Here is an 11,384-nt window from a genome sequence, read left to right as displayed (position 1 = left end):
CGATATATGCTATGGTGGGGGGAAATATGCTATGGGGGGAGATATATGTTATGGGGGGGACAATATATGCTATGGGGGGCGATATATGCTATGAAAGGTGGAAGATATACGCTACGGGGGGGGGGGGGGGACAAATATGTTATGGACGGCGATATATGCTATTGGGGGGGACAATATATGTTATGGACAGCGATATATGTTATTGGGGGGAGATATATGCTATGGGGGGGGGGGGATAAAAATATGCTGGGGGCAGTGATATATGCTATGGGGGGGCACAATATATGCTATGGGGGGGGGGGGGGGCACAATATATGCTATAGGAGCATCAGAAAATAAACAACACAACAGGTTTATAAAATATTAGTTAATTAAGAAATTGTTATAAAATTGTAAAATGATATCCAGAAATCTGCAGATAGAGGGGATCACAGTGTAGTTCCCCTTTAACATGTGTTTGCATCACCCCCCCCCCCCCCCCCCCGATCCCTACCCCCGCTGCCCACTCTCTGCATTGTGAGGATTGAGGTCAGACAAGAGAAACGAGTTCTCACACCAAAATAATGAGACAATTAGGAATCTATGGGATAAAGATAAACATTTCCAACACAATGTACTGAGGAGGGGAAAGCGCATATATATATATATATACACACTACAGTCACGGTGTATATAGAGTAGGCGTGTCTTGTAATTGATCTCTAGTGAATGGATAGGCTGCATTCTCAGTGATGTCATCAGTCTCTAGCGCAGTGATGGAGAACCTCGGCACCCCAGATGTTTTGGAACTACATTTCCCATGATGCTCATGCACTCTTCAGTTTAGTTGAGCATCATGGGAAATGTAGTTCCAAAACATCTGGGGTGCCGAGGTTCTCCATCACTAGTCTCTAATAAATGGATAGGCTGCATTCTCAGTGATGTCATCAGTCTCTAGTGAATTTATAGGCTGCATTTTCAGTGATGTCATCAGTCTCTAGTGAATGGATAGGCTGCATTCTCAGTGATGTCACCGGTCTCTAGTGAATGGATAGGCTGCATTCTCAGTGATGTCACCGGTCTCTAGTGAATTGATAGGCTGCATTTTCAGTGATGTCACCAGTCTCTAGTGAATGGATAGGCTGCATTCTCAGTGATGTCACCGGTCTCTAGTGAATGGATAGGCTGCATTCTCAGTGATGTCACTGGTCTCTAGTGGATTGATAGGCTGGCATTCTCAATGATGTCACCAGTCTCTAGTGAATGGATAGGCTGCATTCTCAGTGATGTCACCGGTCTCTAGTGAATGGATAGGCTGCATTTTCAGTGATGTCATCAGTCTCTAGTGAATGGATAGGCTGCATTCTCAGTGATGTTACCGGTCTCTAGTGAATGGATAGGCTGCATTCTCAGTGATGTCACCGGTCTCTAGTGAATGGATAGGCTGCATTTTCAGTGATGTCACCAGTCTCTAGTGAATGGATAGGCTGCATTCTCAGTGATGTCACCGGTCTCTAGTGAATGGATAGGCTGCATTCTCAGTGATGTCATCAGTCTCTAGTGAATGGATAGGCTGCATTCTCAGTGATGTCACCGGTCTCTAGTGAATTGATAGGCTGCATTCTCAGTGATGTCATCAGTCTCTAGTGAATGGATAGGCTGCATTCTCAGTGATGTCACCAGTCTCTAGTGAATGGATAGGCTGCATTCTCAGTGATGTCACCGGTCTCTAGTGAATGGATAGGCTGCATTTTCAGTGATGTCATCAGTCTCTAGTGAATGGATAGGTTGCATTCTCAGTGATGTCACCAGTCTCTAGTGAATGGATAGGCTGGCATTCTCAGTGATGTCACCGGTCTCTAGTGAATTGATAGGCTGCATTCTCAGTGATGTCATCAGTCTCTAGTGAATGGATAGGCTGCATTCTCAGTGATGTCACCGGTCTCTAGTGAATTGATAGGCTGCATTTTCAGTGATGTCACCAGTCTCTAGTGAATGGATAGGCTGCATTCTCAGTGATGTCACCGGTCTCTAGTGAATGGATAGGCTGCATTCTCAGTGATGTCACCGGTCCTCTAGTGAATGGATAGGCTGCAATTCTCAGTGATGTCACCGGTCTCTAGTGAATGGATAGGCTGCATTCTCAGTGATGTCACAGAATAAACTACAGACGAGGTGTTCAGTTGACATTTCAGCTGCTCTGTGTGTGTGTGTGGGGGGGGGGGGGGGGGGGATTGAAACACAATGAATAATCACTGACCTCCATGACGTACCTACCGCATGGGCCACAGCGAGCGCTTGTTGATTGGCACAGGCGAGAATCTGGACCCCTAGCGGAAGGTCGGGGCAGGTCTGGCGGATGGCGGCGCACACAGCAGCCATGGACGCGGTAATTTCGGGTCCGATGTTCAGGGTGTATGGGATGTCATGCATGTTCTCCACTATGAGGCCGTCCTGACAAGAGAAAATCACCAACATCAGCACTTCCTCCAACAATCCAAAGGCCGTGTCACTGTCCGAATGTTGTCACCCTCCGTATGTTGTCACTGTCCCAGTGCTGGATCAACAATCAGAGTCCAGGGGGTTCCCTGAGTCACCGCCGACTCATCTGTCCGCCCAGAGGAGGCCGGGACTGTACAGGGCATAGTAAGCTCCAGGGGTGACCTTTGCTTTTCTACATAGCAGGTCATTCCATGGGAACAAGCATGCGCACAGTGACGTCAGGTGATGTAGTCAGTACTGAGTTTCTTACATCTCCTGCTTAAATATGAGTCCCCGGGTCTGCAGAGGGATTTTAAGTTGAGCTGAAGGCAAAACTTTTTATCGATTTGGATGGAGTAAGGGGGGGGGGGGGGGGGGGGGGTTATAACCCTTGCCAGTGTTTTTTGGCATCTGTGTCCCAATGGGGAGTTTTCTCTTCACTTCCTGTCCCATAATCACAACAGGAAGTGAGTGGAAATCCCTCTAAAGTGAGGGAATCCCTGGTTGTCACCAGAACTAGTGTCCCCATTGGAAGATTTCCCCTCTATTCCTGTTCTGGTGACAACCCAAAAATTTGAGATTTCCTTTCACTTTCAGTGATAATGGTCTCCAGGAAAAATAGAGAGGGTGAATCTCTCTCCCGGGGACACAGACAGCAATAAAAACTGACAGGGGTTCTAATTTCTCTCCACTCCATCCAAAACTACAATTAAAGATTTTTTTTTTTTTGCCTTTAGTTCTACTTTAATCTGCCTTCCCTGGTTCCTCCCTCATTAAGATGCTTATCGATTTTTTAATAAAACATTTCCCTTTTATTTTACGACTCAGTGATGTCATCACAGAGCCTCAGTGCTTCTCTATGCAACGCAGGCAGATTGAGGCTAGTGGGAGGGGCCTGATAGCTTTGTTAAAAACATCACCGCCCCCTGGCCTCAGTTCTCCTCTCAGTCCTGATGCAAGCAGTGGCTGGCTTTTGGGAGGAGTTATGCAAATCTGAAAATGCTTTGATTGGTTGATGCCAGTCTGGAGGAGTGGGTGTTCCTGTAATTGCCTACAGACCGCCCCCCCCCCCCAGGAAACGCCCACGTGTGAAGCTGTCCCTGACCCGCCCCTTTCATTCATTGGATTTCAGTTCATGAATGAATTGAAGTCCAATGTATGAAAGTGGCACTGCCGAAAAGTCATTTGTTTTCGTTTTCATTCGTTTTTCGGGTCATTCGTTATGATCGAAATTCATTATTTCAAATAAATTCGTAATTTCTGAAAAAATTGAATTCATTACGGTCCATTCGTTTAGATGCGGTATACATTATTTAGATAAAAATCCAAAATTCGAAAAACCGAAAAGAACGAAAATTTGAAAGAGCGAAAAAACCGAAAAGAAGAAAGAAAATTCGAAATCTGAAATAATAACTAAGAAATTATAGGTATTGGTCTCTCCTTTCAAATTTGGCTGTTAGACCCCTTTCACACCAGGGCGTTTTGCAGGCGCTATTTCTACCGCCCTAAAGAAGCAGCACCATTGTCTGTAATGTGAAAGCCCCGAGGGCTCACACTACAGCGGTGCGCTGGCAGGACGTCAGAAAAAAAGTCCTGCCAGCAGCTTCTTTGGAGCGGTGAAGGAGCGGTGTGTTTACCGCTCCTCCACCGCTGCTCCCCATTGAAATCAATGGGGCAGCGCTGTAACACCGCCGGCAAAACGCTGCCATTGCGGCGTATTGCCGGTGTCTTGTCAAATAACGTCCTCCATCCGATAGTGTCCCGCTGCGTACTGCGCATGCGCAGTACACAGCAACACAGATTCCGAAAATTGCCGAGGATGAACGGCGCCTGCGCCGTGAGTCCAGGTTCTATCCCCACTATCCAAGCGGACATAGAGTAGGAATAAAAAAGAGCCTAACGCAGCGAGGCCGAGCCCGAAGCGTGGCGAGCGAAGCTCGCCCGCGAGGGGGCCCTTTAATATTCACAGCCCTATGTCCGCTTGGATGGTGGGGCTACCACCTCCACTCACGGCGCAGGCGGCGTTCAGCTTCGGACATTTTCCGAAGCTTCGTCTGCTCCGTACTGCGCATGCGCAGTACGGTCCGGACACTATTTGATGGCCGGACACTATACGGCAGTTTTAACCCTTTCGCGGCCGCTAGCGGGGGGTGAATGCGCCCCGCTAGCGGCCGAAATGCGCCACAAATCCAGCGGTAAAACGCCTCTAAAAATAGCGGCGTTTTACCGCCCACGCTATCAGCGGTGTGGTGTGAAAGGGGTCTAAGTGAATGTAATGAATACAAATTTATTCAAAGTTATGAATTAGCCAAAATAAGGAATGGCACATCTAACTAATTAAAAATAATAAATAATAATAATATTTTTTTTATTATTATTAATTTGTTTAGATTCATTATTTCGATAATTCGTAAAAATCCGAAAAATGTTAAATCCGAAAATAATAACAAAAATTTGAAAATAAGAACCAAAATCCGAAAATGTGAAAATCCGAAATAATAACGAATTAATAAATTACAGGTATTGGAATTCCCTTTCAAATTTGGCTGTTAGTAAACGTAACAAATATAAATTTATCCGAAGTTACGAATTATCCGAAATAATGAACGCCGCATCTAAACGAATGGAACGTAACTAATTAATAATAATAAATAATAATAATAATAATAAAAAGTGTTAAATTCCAATAACTATAATTTAATAGTTATTATTAGTTAGTTTGTTATTATTTCGGATTTTCAAATTGTCGGGTTTTCCTTCTTATTTTTACATTTTCTTATTTTCCGAATTTTTGGACTTTTGAATTTTTGAATTTCAGATTTTCGTTCTTTTGAATTTGGATATTTTTTTTTTTTTTCACATTTTTCTGAAAAATGTATTAAACGGGTTTTCGTTAATTCGAATATTTTCACATTTGTAGAATTTTGTTGAAAAATGTCTTCGGAACTAAACGATTTGCACATGTCTAAATGAAAGGAGGGTGGGGCCAGGGACAGTCAGGCCCGGGGAGGAAAGAGCTAGATGATGCTAGACGTCCTCCAGCCAGGAAATGAGGGGTCGTGACCTGCAAGTCAAGAAGGCATGAGAAGACACATTAACCCTTACTATGCCGGCCCTCTTGTAGAGTTCCGCTTCCCTGCACGCCTCCTCCGCAATCTGAGCCACCGGCGACCCGCCACCTGGAGTGCCTGATTGCATTGGAAAGACAGAGGAAGGTCAATGAGGGAATCTCACAGATATCATTCAATAAGTGGAAGAGGAGGAGCACCTACCTGGCAACGCCCGGACATGCACCATGCCGATGACCGCCGACTTCAGCCTGCCAAAGAGCTGCAAAAACTTCATGGCTTGGATGAAAAAATAAAAATAAAGTAATGTGTCAGTCAGTGTAACAGTTACAGGTTTTTCTATTACCTCTCCGAGAGATCACAGTACTCCCCGCTGACAACGCCTTCATCTGCTTTTCTCTCCAGAAGGACGGCACCATCTTTGTTCAGGCATCATCCAGGGTCACCATCTACTTCCTGGACTGGGATTTCAGTTCACACAGATGACACAATCATGGGAATCCTGGTGCCTGTTCACAAATGTCTGACACAGATCAGCCCCTACAGCAGGCTCTTGCCTTGCTACAAAGTTACAATGTACAGTCTGAGTGATCACCGGGGGAGGGGATGCTGATGAAGGGGGAAGCAGGGAAAGCCTAAATTTAACCAGATTCCACTTTGCTTTCTAAATAGTCTTTTTTTTTCTTTTGGATGAGACGTTTCATTTTTCTAGAAGCCGGTCTATGAGGCATGAAATACCGGATCCTGACTTATCTCAATGATCCGACCGCCGCCCAGCCAGAAATAACAAAGCAAATATATTATGTAAACCTCATCTGCCCGTCCATCCAGCTAAAACATGGGCGCAGTGACTGGGATTATATTTGCTGTCACTACTCTGCTTGTGAGTGTTTTAAATCATATACATCCATATGAAAGAGAGAAAAGACGCTCATAGTGCTCTCTGAAAGATTTATTCAATAATAATAAGGATTGTAAACATAAGCAGAGCAGTAAAAGCACATGTAACCCCAATCCAATATACTGTATGTAAACCAAATGGATGGACCCCATTGCACAGCTCACCACTACTCTTATGGATCCTGAGTTCCCATTAGTATGATGGCGTCATTAAAATCACAGGCTCCACCCCTTTACACCTATTGTCCTACAGCAGGACTTCTTCAGAACCCATGCTTTTATTACTCTGCTTGTGAGTGTTTTTACTCATATACATCCATATGAAAGAGAAAAAAAAAATCTCATAGTGCTCCCTGAAAACTTTACTCAGCAATAATAAGGATTAGAAACACTCACAAGCAGAGAAGTAAAAACACATGTAAGACCAATCCAATGGGATGGCACCAATTGGAAAGCTCATGACGTGTACAGCACGTACGACGGGACTAGAAAAAACGACGTCCTATACACTGCAATGCAACCTTCGGCGTGTAAATCCTTTCTGAGCATGTGCGGAACTTAGTTTGACGAACAAGCCTACACACGAGCGGACTGTCCACTCAAACCAAGTTTCAGCGCGGACTGTCTTACGGGAATTCCGAAAAACTTTGTTCGTCAGACTGTCCGCTGAAACTGTCCGCTGAAGCCCACACACGAGCGGACTGTCCGCTGAAACACTGTTCAGCGGACAAAGTTGGGCGAACAGTCCGCCCGTGTGTACGCGGCCTTAGGGTTAGAAACACTCACATGCAGAGCAGTAAAAACACACGTAAGACCAATCCAATGGGATGGCACCAACTGGAAAGCTCACCACTAACCTCATTGATTCCAACCTCCCATTAGCCCTGATGGCATCATTAAAATCTTTGGCTCCGCCCCTTTATGCCTATTGTCCTACAACAGGACCTCTTCAGAACCCATGCTTTTATTACTCTGCTTGTGAGTGTTTTTAATCATATACATCCATATGAAAGAGAGAAAAAAACTCATAGTGCTCTCTGAAAGCTTTATTCAGTAATAATAAGGATTAGAAACATAAGCAGAGCAGTAAAAGCACATGTAACCCCAATCCAATATACTGTATGTAAACCAAATGGATGGACCCGATTGCACAGCTCACCACTACTCTTATGGATCCTGAGTTCCCATTAGTATGATGGCGTTATTAAAATCACAAGCTCCGCCCCTTTATGCCTATTGTCCTACAACAGGACCTCTTCAGAACCCATGCTTTTATTGCTCTGCTTGTGAGTGTTTTTACTCATACATCCATATGAAAGAGAAAAAAAAACACAGGAATCAGTAATAATTGGAAGTTGTATCACGGGGGACTGCCATAGATGGAGCCCAGTGGGGGGGGGGGGGGCGAGTTGTTACATTGTATGAAGGGGGACTGCCATAGATGGAGCCCAGTGTGGGGGGGGGGGGGGTTGTTACATTGTATGACGGTGACTGCCATAGATGGAGCCCAGTGTGGGGGGGGGGTGAGTTGTTACATTGTATGAAGGGGGACTGCCATAGATGGAGCCCAGTGTGTGTGGGGGGGGCGAGTTGTTACATTGTATGACGGTGACTGCCATAGATGGAGCCAGGAGGGGGGGGGGGGAAGTTTGTTACATTGTATGAAGGGGGACTGCCATAGATGGAGCCCAGTGTAGGGGGGGCAAGTCGTTACATTGTATGAAGGGGGACTGCCATAGATGGAGCCCAGTGTGGGGGGGGGGGAGTTGTTACATTGTATGAAGGGGGACTGCCATAGATGGAGCCCAGTGTGGGGGGGGGGGGGCGAGTTGTTACATTGTATGACGGGGGACTGCCATAGATGGAGCCCAGTGTGTGGGGGGGGGGGGCGAGTTGTTACATTGTATGACGGGGGACTGCCATAGATGGAGCCCAGTGTGTGGGGGGGGGGGCGAGTTGTTACATTGTATGACGGGGGACTGCCATAGATGGAGCCCAGTGTGGGGGGGCGAGTTGTTACATTGTATGATGGGGGACTGCCATAGATGGAGCCCAGTGTGGGGGGGGGGGGAGTTGTTACATTGTATGACGGGGGACTGCCATAGATGGAGCCCAGTGTGGGGGGGGGGGGAGTTGTTACATTGTATGACGGGGGACTGCCATAGATGGAGCCCAGTGTGGGGGGGGGGAGTTGTTACATTGTATGACAGGGGACTGCCATAGATGGAGCCCAGTGTGGGGGGGGGGGGCGAGTTGTTACATTGTATGACAGGGGACTGCCATAGATGGAGCCCAGTGTGGGGGGGGGGGAGTTGTTACATTGTATGACGGGGGACTGCCATAGATGGAGCCCAGTGTGGGGGGGTGTTACATTGTATGACGGGGGACTGCCATAGATGGAGCCCAGTGTGGGGGGGGGGGGGGTGTTACATTGTATGACGGGGGACTGCCATAGATGGAGCCCAGTGTGGGGGGGGGGAGTTGTTACATTGTATGACGGGGGACTGCCATAGATGGAGCCCAGTGTGGGGGGGGGGGGGGAGTTGTTACATTGTATGACGGGGGACTGCCATAGATGGAGCCCAGTGTGGGGGGGTGTTACATTGTATGACGGGGGACTGCCATAGATGGAGTCCAGTGTGTGGGGGGGGGGGAGTTGTTACATTGTATGACAGGGGACTGCCATAGATGGAGCCCAGTGTGGGGGGGGGGGTGTTACATTGTATGACGGGGGACTGCCATAGATGGAGCCCAGTGTGGGGGGGGGGAGTTGTTACATTGTATGACGGGGGACTGCCATAGATGGAGCCCAGTGTGGGGGGGGGGAGTTGTTACATTGTATGACGGGGGACTGCCATAGATGGAGCCCAGTGTGGGGGGGGGGGGGGGAGTTGTTACATTGTATGACGGGGGACTATCATAGATGGAGCCCAGTGTGGGGGGGGGGGTGTTACATTGTATCACGGGGGACTGCCATAGATGGAGCCCAGTGAGTGTGGGGGGGGGGCGAGTTGTTACATTGTATGACGGGGGACTGCCATAGATGGAGCCCAGTGTGGGGGGGGGGAGTTGTTACATTGTATGACGGGGGACTGCCATAGATGGAGCCCAGTGTGGGGGGGGGGGGAGTTGTTACATTGTATGACGGGGGACTGCCATAGATGGAGCCCAGTGTGGGGGGGTGTTACATTGTATGACGGGGGACTGCCATAGATGGAGTCCAGTGTGTGGGGGGGGGGGGAGTTGTTACATTGTATGACGGGGGACTGCCATAGATGGAGCCCAGTGTGGGGGGGGGGGTGTTACATTGTATGACGGGGGACTGCCATAGATGGAGCCCAGTGTGGGGGGGGGGGGAGTTGTTACATTGTATGACGGGGGACTGCCATAGATGGAGCCCAGTGTGGGGGGGGGGAGTTGTTACATTGTATGACGGGGGACTGCCATAGATGGAGCCCAGTGTGGGGGGGGGGGGGAGTTGTTACATTGTATGACGGGGGACTATCATAGATGGAGCCCAGTGTGGGGGGGGGGGTGTTACATTGTATCACGGGGGACTGCCATAGATGGAGCCCAGTGAGTGTGGGGGGGGGGCGAGTTGTTACATTGTATGACGGGGGACTGCCATAGATGGAGCCCAGTGTGGGGGGGGGGGTTGTTACATTGTATCAGGTGCACTCAGTGTTACTTTGTGTGAAGGGAAGTGGGGGGAGGGGATCCCTGGCAGTAGGGGGGGGGGGGTTTCTGCACATAGAATGACATATATGGAGTATAAACTGGAAGGATCATCCATGATTGGAAGTTGTTACATTGTATCAATGTGGGGGGATCCAGGCAGACCTCCATAGATGTGCTTAGTGTGGAGGTTTCAGGAGGTTGTTACATTGTATCGGGTGCACTCGGTGTTGCATGGTGTCAGAGGAAAGGGGGAGGGGGTCCCTGGCGGTAGGGGGCGCTGTTCTGCACACAGACTGGAAGAATCAGTAAAAGTTGGGAGTTGTTACATTGTATGGGGGGGGGGGGAGCTTCTGCCATAGATGGAGCCCAGTGTGTGTGTGGGGGGGGGGGTGTAACATTGTATCAGGTGCACTCAGTGTTACTTTGTGTGGAGGGAAGTGGGGGGAGGGGCTCCCTGGCAGTAGGGGGCGCTGTTCTGCACATAGAATGACATACATGGAGTATAAACTGGAAGGATCATTAATAATGGGAAGTTGTTACATTGTATCAGGTGCAGTCGGTGTCAGATATGGGGGGGGGATTAGGAAGTTGTTACATTTTATCAGTGGGGGGTTCCAGGCAGACCTCCATAGATGTAAATGAGTGTGGAGGGATCAGGCTGTTACATTGTATCAGGTGATCTCAGTGTCAGATATGGGGGGGGGGGGGTTTGGGGTCCCTGGCGGTAGGGGGCGCTGTTCTGCACACAGATTGGAGGGATCACTAATAATGGGAAGTTGTTACATTGTATCAGGTGATCTCAGTGTCAGATATGGTGGGGGGGAGGGGGGTATTGGGGTCCCTGGCGGGGTAGGGGGCGCTGTTCTGCACACAGATTGGAGGGATCATTAATAATGGGAAGTTGTTACATTGTATCAGGTGATCTCAGTGTCAGATATGGGGGGGGGGGGGGTATTGGGGTCCCTGGCGGTAGGGGGCGCTGTTCTGCACACAGATTGGAGGGATCACTAATAATGGGAAGTTGTTACATTGTATCACTGGCAGATTACTATATATGGAGCTCAGTGTGGAGGGATCGGTAAGTTGTTCCATTGTATCGATGGGTGGGATGGATGGGGGGGAGGGGGAGGGGTTCGGATCGGATCGGATCGGGTCTCTCACACACACACGTCCACTCGGTTCTTCTCACCGATTCCTCTCCGTGTTTCCATCCAGCTCCTCCCACCACATGTCGGGCGCGCGCTTCCGTCGCCCCGCCCCCTCCCTCTGTGAGCACGT

At 48.6% G+C, this 11,384-nt stretch overlaps 1 protein-coding gene across 1 annotated transcript; it reads right to left on the bottom strand.

Annotated features, from left to right (window-relative positions):
- Nucleotides 1-2,252: 2,252 nt before the first annotated feature.
- Nucleotides 2,253-11,361, bottom strand: LOC143927432 (uncharacterized protein F13E9.13, mitochondrial-like; the record flags this gene model as incomplete). Its single annotated transcript, XM_077451512.1, is given in 4 exon segments — nt 2,253-2,433; nt 5,566-5,648; nt 5,733-5,807; nt 11,296-11,361. Coding segments are annotated over 4 exon segments (361 nt in total), but the record flags the coding sequence as incomplete, so codon positions are not given.
- Nucleotides 11,362-11,384: the final 23 nt, after the last annotated feature.

This window comes from Lithobates pipiens, unplaced genomic scaffold (genome assembly GCF_037356315.1).
Source record: "Lithobates pipiens isolate NorthernLeopardFrog02 unplaced genomic scaffold, aLitPip1_a1.2 Scaffold_10, whole genome shotgun sequence".
NCBI lineage: Eukaryota > Metazoa > Chordata > Amphibia > Anura > Ranidae > Lithobates > Lithobates pipiens.
Note: the sequence above shows the minus strand (reverse complement) of the source record. Positions and strands in the feature narration are given on the sequence as shown.